The sequence below is a fragment of the Apteryx mantelli genome, chromosome 5 (assembly GCF_036417845.1).
Source record: "Apteryx mantelli isolate bAptMan1 chromosome 5, bAptMan1.hap1, whole genome shotgun sequence".
NCBI lineage: Eukaryota > Metazoa > Chordata > Aves > Apterygiformes > Apterygidae > Apteryx > Apteryx mantelli.
This window is the reverse complement of record NC_089982.1, coordinates 61,534,817-61,550,724: the sequence shown is the minus strand read 5'-3', so window position 1 is coordinate 61,550,724 and position 15,908 is coordinate 61,534,817. Positions and strand designations below refer to the sequence as shown.

At 33.7% G+C, this 15,908-nt stretch overlaps 1 protein-coding gene across 3 annotated transcripts in view; it reads right to left on the bottom strand.

Moving 5' to 3' along the window:
• PDS5A (PDS5 cohesin associated factor A) overlaps positions 1-15,908 on the bottom strand; it is an 86,335-nt gene that overhangs the window by 40,137 nt on the left and 30,290 nt on the right. For all 3 annotated transcript variants that reach the window (XM_067298112.1, XM_067298114.1, XM_067298113.1), the window contains exons 3-11: positions 13,084-13,287; positions 12,596-12,682; positions 11,705-11,802; positions 11,072-11,198; positions 7,387-7,467; positions 5,715-5,855; positions 4,489-4,604; positions 3,605-3,699; positions 2,578-2,723 (exon numbers count right to left, since the gene is read on the bottom strand). In XM_067298112.1, coding sequence (XP_067154213.1) covers positions 2,578-2,723; positions 3,605-3,699; positions 4,489-4,604; positions 5,715-5,855; positions 7,387-7,467; positions 11,072-11,198; positions 11,705-11,802; positions 12,596-12,682; positions 13,084-13,287 — 1,095 coding nt within the window. The remainder of the gene's footprint in view (positions 1-2,577; positions 2,724-3,604; positions 3,700-4,488; positions 4,605-5,714; positions 5,856-7,386; positions 7,468-11,071; positions 11,199-11,704; positions 11,803-12,595; positions 12,683-13,083; positions 13,288-15,908) is intronic.

The window sequence follows — 15,908 nt, the reverse complement described above, 5'->3', positions numbered from 1 at the left end:
AACAAGTACCACAATGGGTTTAAGGCTATACGAATTGAAAAACCCTGCCACTGTAAAAACAAGTATTACAGATGTCCTACTGACCACTTGTCACAGACAGTGACATGCTAAAGGAGAACAGAGATACTATGCAGAAGATGCAGTAACAATCATTCCATTCTGACTAGGTAAAATCCTGGTGGGAAATGATGGTTAGACTAAAGATTTTTAGATATCATAAATGAATTATTTTGGGTTGTTTGATTAATTGCTCAAAGAAGAAGGTGGTCTTAATCACTTCTGACCACCTGTGCAAGGTCAAGCCCCAGCTACAACTAATTGAAGAGCCACTTCATAATTGTGAACATAACCTACTCAAAACTAGTTTTTCTGCATGTATGAAGACAACATCTTTTCCTCAAAATTCATTATAGCAACATTCCCATTTAAAAAGGGTAGCAACATCAAAAGGAGAAAATTATTAAAAAGAGAATTTATTAAAAAAGAATTAAAAGGGCTACCTAGAATGGTGTGGTTTATAGAAAAGTTACCGCCTATCAAAAAGGAACAAAAAACCCAACATAGTTACACAGCAGAGTAAAGTCTGCTAGTAAAACATCATCTTTCAAAAAGTATGGAACCACAACCAAAAGATTTTGAACAGCAAAGAGTAAACTCTGGCAAGTTGAATGTGAATCCTTGAAATCCTTGATAAAGCATGGCAATAATCTGAGAACCAAATTACTGAAGGCATACGAATTAAACACCTTTACCAAAGAGTTTAGAATCAGGAAGCCTTCCCAGGCTGCTTGTAGGGCTGAAAGACAACCAAGGTTTATTCTATGGAGAAGTCCGAGGAGGTTTCTTAAAGTGTCATTAGAAGATGTTTAGCACAAATCAATAAAATGAACAGTAACAGAATCATTAAGACCGAATGACTTCTTAAGACCATCCATGACTTTTACAGGAATTCAGAGATGATGCACCAAATACAAACTGTTCTGTTATTGCGATCTGTCACTTACTCTTTATGAAACCATAGGAATAGAAAGTAGCAAAAGTGAGACTAATTTTTTAAAAAGGGATCCAAGAGGAATGGAGTACTACACATCAGAACATCTGACTTTGAATGAGCAAAGAGGCTGAAACAAAACAATAACAACAAAGAGAAGGCACTGAAGAAAAATGACATTATGACAATGAGTCATTGGAGTTTACATAGAAGGAAGTCATATCTAACAAAAAAACCTGTGATCAGACTCACAAGAATGTCAGTAAAGTGCATGTGGATTCTAAAAAAATTCCAGGAAAGTTTCACACCAGAAGAACTTAAAATGAAAATCTTGTTGTGAATTAATTATTAACTAAAACATAGGAAAAAAAGGGCAAAAATAAATGGCTGGTTTTCACAACAAAGGGAAGCTATTGATGGAGTCAAAAGGGAATCTGTGCCACTTTAATATATTAAAAATTATTTAAAAATGAACTGAATAGTAAGTATAAAATTTGCTGATATGAATTTTTTGAGGGTAGTGAAATCTAACATTACAATGAAGAGCTGCAGAAAAATATCATGCTACCAAACCATTAAAATATAAAATGAAAGAGATTCAGATTAAGGCCGGGGTTTTCCGACTTGCATTAACTCTATATGCATAGTGTTGGGCATCTAAAACTATTCAGAGAAGATACTGAAGTCACTGTGGAAGCTCTCTGAAACTGTAAGTTCAGTACTAAGTGGTAGTGTAAAAGACAAACAGAATGTTAAAGAATAGAAAATAATTTTTTATGATAATGAATGTACACAACATGGTACACATTCTGAATACCCTGGCCAAGTCTGGTCACCTTGGTTCCAACAGGTATAGAACAACTAGACAAGAATGATCAGATGTAGGCAATAATCTCTGTTTACATGGAAGTTAATCAGATGATTCTTCAACTTGGAAAGCAGATCAGTGTGAAGAGATATGGCATACATATAAATAATCATAAATGGGACAGAGAACAATTATTTATTATTTCACATAATACAAGAACTAGGAGATAGCCCATGAAATTACCAGACAGGTTTAAAACAAACACATGAAGTTACTCATTCCACACATGCATTAAATTGCATTAAATTTGAACTTACTGATGCGGATGCCACGGACACTTACAAAGTACAAACAGATTCAAGAAACAACTTGATAAATCCACAGAAGAAAGTTCCATCAAAAGCTATGATGAACATGATCAAGTAGATTTAAGAAATCCTTAGATCACAAATCGCTGGAAGCCAGAATTGACCACTGTGAGAATTACACTGGGCTACAGGGACTTTAAGTCTAAACCTATATGGCTATTCTTATATTCTTACAATATGGCAATGTTTCTCACAAAACAATGATCTTATTTCCTTGATAACATGTATATTGCTGTCTTCATAATATGGTATATTCATTAAGATGCTCTGGTAAGAAAATTATTTTTGGCACAGCATTCTAGCTAATAGTCAAGTGTAAGATTCTCTGTTTTGGTGGTGGTGTTTTTTGTTTTGCTTTTACCATTTGTATTAGAAGCAGATACTACCGAAAATAAATTATTAAAACTTACCCGTTTGTCTAGCGTTCTTTCCCTTACAAAGCCAAGCAGCTGGTCATTGACTAAAGAAAGATCTCTCTTGCCTGCAGTAATAATTGTAACAATAACATCATGTCGAATGGCTTCCTCCGGGTCATGCGATCTAACCTTCAAATACTCTGTTACAATCAGAAAGAATAAATAACTTAGCTTTGTGTAGATATGATGTCTTTTAATTTCCAAATAATTGTCAGCCACACATATCATAACAATATAATCTATTAAACATGGAACTGCTTGAAAGAAATATCTGTTCTTCTAGCATTTTTTACATTAAATATTAAAAAAAAAAATCTTAGGTAACTTTAAATATGTAAGGATTATAAAAGTGAATAGCTTTTTCAATCATTTTTCAACAAGGAATGAAGTGAAATAAAACTGATTAGAATATACTGAAAATATTACAAAACGAGCAGGAAAAAAAGACACTCTTATTCCCAAAGAGCTAATAAAGTAAATAATAAATTAAAAATACTGAAAATCACTGAGGATTAGCTTGCATCGAAAAAGAACAATATTCTCAGTTAAGGCTGAAATTCAGCTCATAATTAAAATAATGCTGCACTAAAGGAAGAGACTCCATGTATTAGAGGAGCATAGTGGCATTTTCTAAAGTCAGTGGAAGAGAGTACTAGCAAACATACTGACTATTTTTGAAAATACTATTCAACATGTTGCATAAACATTTGCTTTGATAGGCCGAAAGTTTCATCAGGATCTGACAATACTTCAAAACTCATTCCATCATGGATAACTTCTAAAAGCTATCTTTACAGGACTCACAGTCTTAGAAAGTCCACACAATATCACACTCTCCTCCATCTTTCTAATAATTAGCATTTGTCTTCAGTAGAATGCAACTACTCATTAGTTAGTTCTTCCAACCAGCAGTCAACTTGGACTTAATACATTTTAGAACTATACTGCTATGTATAGAAATAATTACAATTTTCCTTGCTCATTTCTTAAATTATTCTAAACCCTCATATTAGTATCTTACCAGTGAGGTCTTTTGCTAAGTCTGGATGGTTCATTAAACAGTGACTGGCGAATTTCACACTCTCTAATCTCACAGGGACATGGATATCATTGAACCTAGAGGGATAGATGATGATGAACGTTAATTTTTAATTAGCCTTGCAAATCAAGATTATTCTCTATGTAGTAACATATGTTGATAACAAGTCCCATTAACTATTAAAATACTTTTAGAAGGCAAAATACTACATAAGAAACATTTTGAATTTATCTCCATAATGTACCTCAACCATACAAAGTTATATACTATTTCTTATGAAACTAAGTAAGACTAAAATGAAAGGATGAACATACTATATGCAGATGAAATGCTGACCCAGTGGACTTCATCCATCAACTTTTGAACATAATTCTCCATAGACTATGGAGTCTATTGATCTTTATTACATATATGAAATTATAAATATATAAATCTCTACAGAATATGAATATGTACCATTTGAAAACATTCACTTCTTTAACTACTGAATTCTTGTATTTACTAAAAAGGAAATATTCAATCAAAAGGTAAATTCCACATAAAAGAGGCAGAGTTGCAGATATATTTAAATGGTATGAAATTCTAGACAATGCTGTTACATCTATTTTGTGATTTTTGCTGTATATCTGATGTTGCTATATCTTTAATCTATATTCCCATATCTGACAATATAGCAATCCTTCAGGCTTTTTTGTTCTAGAATATAACTTATGCAACTCTCTATTTTAAAGATTTAACAAGAGAACTTGCTGTCCAAATACAAAAAGTTACATCTTCTGAAAACGCAAAGAAAGATACAGTACTATAAGGAAAATTCAGCACAAATAAAGAATGGAAATTCAGAAGTCTGTCTCTAGTTCTCCTACCGCCCAAGAAAGCACTGCCAAAGAGGACGATTTTGTGTAGCCAGATCAGAATCCTTAGAGCCAAAGAGTTTAGCCAGAAGTCGAACAACAGCCAAGCGCTCTTCTCCATCATTGCTCTAAGAAACAAAGTGAAAAGGAAACTAAATCATTACCTGGAACATCTTAATAATAATTTCTGTCTTCCTTTTTCTTCTGATTTTATAAGTTAGATTAAAATGTGAGTTTTAAATAACTTCTGATAAACCCCAGTCTTCCTACATAGATCATTAGATGAATATGAGGAAAAATATACAAACAGCTAATTAAGCTAACATATTTCAGCCACTGATCAGATGGCTGCATTATGAAAAATTCCTTCTCTTTCAGACATAAGCAGCACACACTACAGTTTGAGTAATGTATATCTCTAGCAATTTTGACAGTCAATGATCTAATTTTTGTTTTAAAACATATTTTAGCACTATTTTTTGTGTGGAAAAGATTAGGCAGCAATTAAGATGCTCATGTAAATAGATGAGCACTATTAAAACAAAAGACATTTAGAATATAATTTCCTTGGATACTTATTTTTTGATTATTTTTGTTTGTTGTCACCATACCCATTATAATATATATGACACACAGATAATTCTTGCTCCTATTCAGTTACAATCTCATGAAAAACAAATAGTTATTTAATCATAAAACCCAAACAAAAGACCCAGACAAAAGCAAAACCAGGATAAATGAATTATTTCCAAGGATGTTATTCATCCTTTTCAAAAGGAGTCAGCTGACTTACCAGCTGATTATGACATGCCTGAGAAAATATTTAGGCATAGTTCCTCTACTGTTAAAGCATTATTTCACCCAAGGAAATTCTGCAAACCAATCCTGAAGTCTGGCACTCTTGCATCTCATGAGATAAACCAGTCACAGTCCAACTACTTAATAAATTTTTGGTGAAATCCAAAGGTTAAGTATATGTAACATTAACATTAGATCATACATATTTATCATCATAAAGACTATATATTTTGTATGTATGCATAATATATATTTACAAACTCAGAAAGTACACAATTGTATACAACTTTTCAGTATCCCTGTTTAAAATTATTTTAAAAACAAAATGGTAAGTATAAAAGTTCTATCAGTCCAGTAAAATACTTATTAAATCTACAGATCTATACTCTTTAATATTCATTTAAATTTTATTGCTTGTCTAAAGCTACATTGTAACCTACCTTAAGTTTGAATTCAAGCTGTGGCATGACAGACAGCAACAAGTGAGGATCTATGGCGAAAAGCTCTTGTATCAAGTCAAATACGTGTTCTGATAAGTCGCTTACTGAAGATTTTCCCAGTACCAGAACCTGGTTAAAAAACTAGAATGCAAACATTATTATTTAGCAGATTTGCCTTAATGCAAATACTATTTTTTTTAAAACATAATATGATTTATACTTTAATTATAATAGAAGGTACTCAACGCACATTTTTCGTTAGATCAAAAAATTTCACCCCTACAGCTTTGGCTCAAGCAAATCAAAAACAAATATCCTTTATAATTCAGTTCTATTACTTCCATCAAGACCAATTAATTCATGATATTTTATATTGATATTAAATTGATTAAATATTATTTTAAATTGATAATTTAAAATAGCAATGGAACTCATCTACTCCATGCCCCCCTCCCCAAGCAAAATCAACAGGTAATAAAAGAACTGTTCATTTAAAATGCATAATCATACATTTTGAAGTCAAGAACAATTTTTAGAGTCTTATTTTTAGTTTTCTTAAAATTCAAAGCAATCCAAATTGAAGATCATTATGTGCTGAAAAATAAGCTTCTCTACTTTTAATCAATTTTAAAGAATGGCACCAATTTATAATAGGTCTTCTGATATTTGATAGCAATGTAATAAGTATAAGGTGCTTAGTGATCTATCAGAGAAAAACAAAGTAGCCTAAAGTATGAATAATTTCTCCTGTATTTGTAAAATTTTAATATGCATAATATACTCCCTATTAGATACTGTGGATTAATATTAATAATATTATTTGAGCAGTGCAAATGCTGCAAAGCTATTTTACACTTGAATAAGAACATAAGAAGAACAATATTAATTAACTCAAAGGTCATTCTATCCACTATCCTGTTCCCAGCTTTGACTAATTACAAAAGCTTAAAGAAATATGGGAATTGGAAAGTGGTATTTGTTAGTGAAACTCCCTGAGCTTTTAAATAGTTACTGATTAATCTTTCATGAATTCATCTAATTTCCCTCTTAACCTACTTTGACTCTTAAGAATACTACTGGCTTCAGCACTGAAGGAAGACAACAGACAAACAGCCTACATTCTCCACAGGACTGAAGTAGCTGGATATTTTAATAGTTGGAGCATATTACTGACATTCAACAGAAGGAATTACAGTAGAAAGAAGCTTTGTAAGAAACTGATTTCTTTCAGACTGAGTAAAAAAAGTTTAGGCTAGACAAAGTCTAGTAAAGAGCTGAGTATCTGAAATGTTTCATCCTAAAGCTAGGATAAAACAAAGACAACTGGTTGCTGGACATATGAAGCACTAACAATTCATTTTGTTGCAATAGGATTTTTTGGTGCTCGGTAATGCTGAAAGACAAGTCATCTATATTCCCAGCCTAGATTTAGATGCTTCATTTTAGACCAAAGTAGATAAAAATTAATTTCTTCTTTAGTTATTTGAAACACCTCACAAATTTCTTTAACAAGCAAGTTAGGAAAATCCTATTTGGAAAATTATATTCTTGTAGTTGTGTTAAAAATGTGAATTTTATAAATATTATTCTTTCAAATAAACAAACAAACCTGCAATAAATCAAGAGAGTAAGAAGAACACAGTAGTTAACATGAATTAATCAATTTACGTACATTGGCAATACATGGTTCAATGGTCTGGACTGTCCTTTTCAGCAGGACTTTTGCAAGATCAAATGCTTGTTTATTAAGGTTCTGAAATAAAGAAAAAAATAATTCAAAATTTAAAGGGTTACAATCTACTTCACATGACTACTTCTCTCTCCCAGATTTGGACCACATTTTTGGAACAGTATGTTGTACCACAAACCTATTTGTTTTCAAAGCTATCAAAGTTCATTTATGTTAGTTACACAACTGCGGATTTACAGAAATCTTAAAACTAGTTTTTCACAACTTAAAAAAAAAAAATCTACACCAGCCACATCACTTCTCACACATTCTTCTAAGACTTTATCACTCTGGTTGTTACCTTTATTGATGAATATAATAATTGATGAATATAATAATACTAAAAAAAGTTTTCACTTAAAAAATTAAAGATTTTGAAGAAAAATTGCCATACCTTCATATTTTGATAATTAACATGCACCAAATTTGCCATACTGTTGAAAAATGAATTAGTATAACTTATTACACATATTAGTTAAAGAGGATTTTTTTTCCCCTCACATACTCATTAAAGGTACCCTCTGAGATAGCCCATGAAAAACACCTAAATTTGGGGTATAGTTAGCTGTAAATAAATGTCTGATGGCAACACAACAAATCTCTACGCTGTTTTTATTCCTCTCAAGCAAGACAAGGAATGCAAGAGCACATCTGAAAAATGTGACTGTCCAAATCTTCACAAGATCCAATATACAGTATCTCATCTCATCTAGGGATTACTGCAATTTGAAGGAAAAAAAAAGGAGGGCGGATTAGATGATTGCCCTGAAATTACAAACTATTGCAGAAAAAATACAGGTAAAACCTAAGGATGACTGATTCTCAGAAAGCCAGTATTCGGCAAGTCTACATTGAAAATGACTTTCCCATGTTCTTCTAGCTGATGAGCTGACAACTAGAAAGATAGCTCTCATCAACTGAGAGTAAAGAGAAACAAAGGGCCAAAGGCTCGAACAAAGAACTCCCTAGTCGCAATAGCACTAAATTGATGTCTCATGATATAACACAGGCAGATATGTATAAATTCTTTTCAAATTCTTACTGCCATAGAACGTAAAACAATTTTTTTCCAAACTAGACCACAATTAGAATCTTGTTGGCAGGTGTGTCCGTATTGAAAGAAAGGACTGCCAACCTCCTTGTTCATATAGGAAAAGGATTGATTGCTATGAAGTTTTTTTTTTTTCCCACAGCAGATTTTCTTCTTTATTTGTTATCTATCCAGTGTCTTCAGCAAGAAATTGCAAGAATGTTGGCTCCAGCTGCAGAATCCAGTTGTTCTGCAAGACCAGGTCCAGTACAACACGGTGAGGGACTGTTTTATACATAGGCTCACCAGAGGTGAAAATCTGTATAAATAAATAAATAAACACTCATTCTGTTAGGCAGAATATAAAGCCTTGAAGGTCTGGACTGGTCATGACGTAGAGGATGCAGAAGAAAGCACTGATTTTAAATACACAAAATATATGTTTTTAAGAAATAACCTTGACAGGGCGTGGAAATAAAATTCACTAAACAGTCTGAATGAAAGCATTAGTTTTAAAGTTAATAAAAAGAATTACAGCCTGATGTCATGGGTCTTCTGAGCAAGATATGATGTGCCATACTGTTATTCAAAACCTACGTTTACCAGAGGAGAGCCACATTAGCACACACAGAGAGATGAACAATGTATAGCAAAGCTAATTTACTGATAAAAGTACAAATGAATATAATTTAGATGCTGATGTAGACTACACTTCATGCCTAGGTACTGGTATAGTTCTCTTTTTTTTAATTGCAGTATTGTCTTATACAATGCAAGACAGTTTAGAAATCTAAAATGGAACACAATACAGTATCCAAAATATATATTTCGGCTCCTTTACAAAGATGGAACTTCCATTAAACAGCCACATTAAATCTAGCCACATTGATATCTTTATTATGTAATAACAGATGATGGTTACTATTCAATTATTTTGCATGGATGTAAAAGTATTATTATATATCCTGTACAAGAAAATAAACTACGCTTTTCATGCTATGTTGCTTCTGATTTACATACCTAAGGACATACAATTGATATAATCACAGAATTTCCTAGGAGATCTGTGCATGAAAGGAGAACATAATTACTGCAGTCAAACTCTGTCATGCAGAGCAGACAAAAGAACTTTCTGATATTTTTAAAACTACCACGTGAAGCAGTAGTTTAAGTTCTACTGTTGCAGGAAACAAAAAAAGTCAAAACAGAGGCCAAATACCAAGCAAAGTATAATACTGAGCACAGACTACAGAGCATTACCTGCTCAGTCAGGATGGCCAAGAATCAATAAAGACTGGCCACCATTGGTCTAAAAGATATTTTAAAATGGAGTACATCCCAATATATTTTTCAGTTTTTCTTAAAGAAATATTTATACTAATTTCACACAGCAACTGGAAAAAAATTAATCTGCAGTCCTAGAAAAACTAAAATTAACTTTAAAGGAGTCATAAGCGGAAACAGTTACATCCCCTCCTCATTGTGTTGATTAAGGACAGAGTTAAGGTTATATACCTAAGTTATCAATTTCCATATCTGAACATGTTTGAATTCATACTTAACAGGCTCTGAATTAATATTTATTTCAAGAATAATTTTTAACATCTGTAAAATATTATTCTGTCAAGTTTACCTTCCCTCTTATCAGAGCCTTACTCGAGAATTCCCTTCATTAGGCAAAATTATATTATTAAACTAACAGTAATTTGCCTACACCAAGTAGTCGCAACACACTGTCCAGTTATACAAGGTTTACGAGGTCTCTGCATCCACAGACCCGTGCCCACCACTGTTCATAGCATCACCCAGCACCTGACACACATCTACACTCCTGTTTTTCCACTCCTGAGCTCTACTGCCTATATGCTGCTGAGAAACAACTTACAAAGAACAGCAGATTTTCAAAAGGACTCTTTTCTATTGTTCCGAATAAAAGAGGCCTCCCCTCCTGCTAACAATTTTAATAGGCCATCATCTCGTTGCTGTCAATAAAAAGGAGCTGATACAATGATATTTCCATCTCAGTCACTCATAGAAGAATGTGGAGCATTCTTCTATGACTAAAGGCAACCCCAACTGAACTAAAAAAATGACTACAGTTTAGGTAATAGTTAGGTTTATAAAGAGAAAAGTTTAAAAGGGAAAGGCACTGAAAAAGAAAAAAAAGGGGGGGGATGTGGAGGGGAGCTGGACCAGCAAGCTGAGACAAGCAGCAAGTTGTCACAGAAGACACGGTCCATGTTGGTGAAGTCATGCTTTTTTAAAGGTAATCAAAATACTTCACACCTTTGCAATAAAAACAAACTTAGAATTATGTCTTATTAGAACACTAAATTTGCTTGGAGATACTTAGTTTTTGTGTGAATACACAGTTCCCAAGGTGGTAAGTAGATGAAATCTCTTGATACTGAGTAATCCAGATATAGACAAGGACTAGCACCAAGTAATTCTCAAAGTGAATTTTCAACCCACTCTTATAAGGCTGGAAAAAACTGCAGTTATGATGGTCTCAAGTGTGTGAAGAGAAAAGCAACAAGCAAAATTCAATAAAAATGACTGTTTTAATAGTATATTGATATCACATTTTACTTTGCAGACCTTGTGTGCAGGAATGAGGTTAATCAGAATGGAGTCCAGCAGCTCCTGAGTTACTCCATCGCCTTCCATGATGATAGAACTCATCAAATCTAGCATATGCATTTGTACCTTCTGGTTGTGACTATTACTAAGAAGATAAAGAACATGCTCATTAATAAATTTTCAGACACTGACAAATACCAACAGCACTTTTAAGAACAAATGGATGAACACCTAACACTGTTCAGCTTGCACTCCCCCATATTCTGCACATCTGAAAACTCAAACCACTTTAACTGACTGTTCTCTGTTATATAAAGCTTCAAAGACCTAGAGCACACTAGCTTTACTTTGAGAAAGAAAACAAGCAAACAAGGAACGGTTATGGGAACACAACTGCAGCTAAATGAGTCAGAATGATGTATAACTTCCTAATGTAGACAAGAAATTTATAAATATCAGTAAGAGTCTACTCTTAGGAACACATCCCTCTATAGTGTGAAAAATTTGCCTTCGTTTGCTTTCCTTGAACCTCCTCGTTAGGAGACTTGTTCTGTTCAGATCTATACATTTGTACACTAGGTAACAATTCAGTCTACCCCCCAAACTGATGTTATTTTGACATTTCAATATAATTGAAGTAATTCAACTTACTTGATAACTGAAAAAAGAGTCCTAAAAAGCTGAATAAAAATTTCATTGCAATCTTCCAACTCAAAGCAGATGTTGTAAGATTTAACCCAAGCTAAATTCTAAAACAAAAATGGGATATTCAAATTATGAAATTACAACTTGCATTAAGTCACATAAATATGATTATGCTAATTAAAATATTGTATTTAAAGAAAAATACTATACAATAGATTGTAAACCCTTTGGGAAAAGAGACTGCATATCTGCTTTGTGTGTATAGAGCTCTTAACACAAAGGGGCTTTGTAATATACACTTAGATGAAAACTAAAGAATAATCTGATTTCATATGTACAAAAGCAGATCAACAGAATCTGTTACTATAATAAGGCCATACCTCTAGACTCTTATCTTCCTCATGCTATGAAATGTTATAGTTTAAAAAATTAATAAAATGCTTATAAAAGAGATTTTCTGTTTCTGCATGAACACTGATAAAAAAACAAACTTTTTTGTCAAGAATGTTTTTTTCTTATGTTTTTAAACCAAATTCCTTTCCCTGTGATCAGTATAAGCACATTTGCATTTTAATCAGCATTTGAAATTCTCTCTTGACAAGGTAATAAAAACTTAAGGTGCATGACACAAAAAAATGAATATATAAAATTGTAAGAGAAAGGCTAAATGTTAATAAATATCAATCATTTTAATGTGTCCTCAACTATAGGCAGCAGGGACTTATTAAATGCTAACTGAATTATAACAGCTACAAGAAGCAATACATTGAACTTGTTTGGTGTAATTTACAGAATAAAAGAAAATTTCCAGGCATATTGCCACATACAAAGAAAGACTGATTACACTTCTTAGGTTCACAGAGCAAATACCATCCACTGAAAGTTACAATATATTACCTCTAACAAGTAAAAGTATCTGTTAAATTGAGGGCTCTTCGTGTCCTCCAAGCCTTTTAATTGTCTTGTAATAAACAAGAATATGTCCTGTTAAACAAAAATGACAGTTTTACAAATTTGATTCGAAAGAGTATACAAACATAATCCTTTGTTAATGACATCTACCCACTTTTCCAAACTCATGAAATTAAAATGTTAAATTGCCTTTCATCGGCACTGACAGAAATCAGTCATCAACACAGATACTGCTAGGTCTAGCATTCCTTTATAGAAACAGCCTTAAAGTATCATATTGACTCAAAAAGTACCAAAATTGACCAAAAAAGTACCAAATTGACTCAAAAAAAAGGACTAAAGCAACACCTCTACTAAAACTGAACACCACTATAAATGTAAGTAAAAAAAGATTTTTCACTTTTTTTTTTTTTTTTTAAGCACCACAAGAGAATGAGTTATGAAGAAGGGCTTTATTTCCTAAAGTATTTTACCTTAAGTTTGTCATGGGAAGTATACGGAGCTTCAGGAGCATAGATTCGAAAGATATCAGCCAAGCAACATGCTACAAGAAGGCGCACATCTTTATTGGGATTCCTGAGGAAGAATTCAGATGCAAGGTGCAAGGCTAATGGGAGATACTGCTGTTTCTCATCCTCTGAGTCCTGGTCCATATCCATGAAGGTTTTTACCACCATCTGAAAAATAACGAAAAAAAATTCAAATGCATCCGGCTTTCATTCCTAATTACTAAACAATACTTTCTAAAAGGATATAACACCAGGAAAACCTGTTCCAATGCATAATTACAGTGTTGCAATTTTTTTGTTATGACAAACAGCTGAAAAGAGAAGTTTTAACCTGATATTTAAAGGCTTATTGCACTTGACATTTGAAATTAAGACACTGTATAGTGCTTTGCAGCCCTGCATATTTTTCCAGTCTTAACCTGAGGTGTGGCACAGAAATTGCTACACACTGATGAGGTTGGACATGGTAGCACTTCTGCATCAAAGCAGTCCACACCAAAGTGTGGACTCGCATCAGTGTGGACAGTCTGAGGGGCTGCAGCCCATCACAGCCTTTTGGGCTAACACGCAGGTCGCGGTAATGCAGCTGCTTCTTCAGCTATCCCAGGGGGAGCCTAAGCGGGCAGTCTTATGCTCTGCCTACACCAACGTACAGAGCTCAAGGATCACTTTACACACGCACAATCCTTTAATCTGGTTTAAATGGACCAGATACTGGACAACGCTTTCAGCCCTTATGAGAAACTCTGCAGATCTACTCTTTCTGCATGCTCAAAACTGCATCTAAACCCTTATCCATATAACGAACAAAATCAACTGTACATTGTTTCCTTGTTCCTTCTAGCACAGCGAAAAACTATTCCTGTGAAGTGCCACCATGTTTATTTTTAATTACGTTTTAATTAACAGGGGTTGTAAAATCTTAACATAATGATTTGGCAAAACTAGAAGTGAAAACTTAGTTTGAAGAAAGAGAAGTTGCAGGTGTAGCTTTTGGAATAGGGGTCATTCAGGGACTATGATGACTCCTAGGATGTTAGCACAAAACTGGGAGTTGTGCCACAGAGTTTTAATATGACCTTGGTCAAGTCAGTCTTTGTGTCCCATTTCTCCATATCACTTGAGTATCCTTAGAGTTAAAATTGTGAAGGACAGATATTACCTACCGATAAGACTTAGTATACATACACACATTAAAGAGAAATACAAGAAAAAACAGATTGATAGGTCTTGACAGGGCAAATTTGGCCTGCAAATATTAATAGTGAAACACCACAAGAGACTGAGCTGACAGCTGATAAACACATTTCTCATGCTTACTACAATTCTTTTGTTACTATGTCATTCAAATGATAATGAGATTGCTCCTCCGTTATTAAGCATGCCACTGCTTCCAATATGAAAACACCGTCTTTCAGCTTTACTTCCTCCCTGAGTTTTGGAACCCAGTTTTAAATACAACGAACCTTATAAATGAAAATAAATGTTTGACAGCAACTGTTCCTGTATTGTATTACTTAAAACTCCTCCTCAATTTCTATAAATGCACAAGTTCATCTCCTTATCAAGCGACTTATAGCAAGGCCAAGATCAAGGCGGGGGGCAGGGGGAGGGAGGTCCAGCCAATGCCCATAAAAATCCAAATTCTACCTGCATTGGCTTGTTTCCCTAAAAACATTCTGTAACTACACTTAGAAGCATTAGCTGAAAGGACAAAAACAAAACTCCTACCAAACTTGTTTTCATATCTTTCTACTGCCAGCACAGGTCTGTGATAGTGTCACAGATCACCTGTCCTTCCTAGACAAGAGAATAAAAAACAAACAAAAAAAGGGTAACAGTCTTCAAAATCATAACAGATTCTTTCAAGGTAAAAACTGTTCTTTGTGTCCACTGGGGACAGGACAAGAAATAATAGCCTTTACTTGCAGCACAGGAGAGTGTGAGCTACACAGGAAGAAAAATTTAGCAGTAACCACTGTTAAGCATTGATTCAGATAACCATTTCTGAAAGCTTTAAGAACAGGGTAAAAAGAACTAAAAGATTTGTGGATCCTACCCTGAAGACTGATGATAGCGGAACAAGTTTACAGGGTATATAGTGTAAGATTCCTTCCAGTCTTACTTTTTATTAATTTTAGATAATCAATCAATTAGATAATTTTAGATAATCAATCTTTTGATCTTTCCCCATAAGTCTCTCTCCTTGTACATATCATAAGCTTCATAATCAGAATATCTTCCTTGATTCAGATCTCTCTTCAGGTTCTCGTATTCATGCTATGCATAAATCTTGCATAGATTATCTTTCATAACTTCATTACACTATATTTCTTCTTGTTCACAGACTCAGTTCTGCCTCATTCCACCAGTATCTATGCAGAACACCACTGCAAAGATAGCTGCTCAACCTGCTGTTTTGATCTTATCAGCTCTCTCTCTCTGTGCCTTTGGTGGCTTTTCCCTCTCTGACACATCAAACAGACCAGAAAAGTCAGTGTGGTGCAATGAAAACAAAAACAACTCTCTCATTTGCTACCAAAACATTAGGATATTCTGAGATTAGAGTAATGAAATTAGCCTTCAGCACCGTCTTATCTGTTTGAAAACACAACATCTTTATGCATTTGCCTATGGTGCTCTTATATTTGGAAGGAACTCCCGGCAAACACCCACAAAAACTCATTCTATTTTCCTGCAAAGCAGTCCTTGATATTTCTTTTCTATTACAAAACAACTCTTGGACAGTAATTGGGCCGCAAGTTGCAACCACTGTTTAACACATTGAT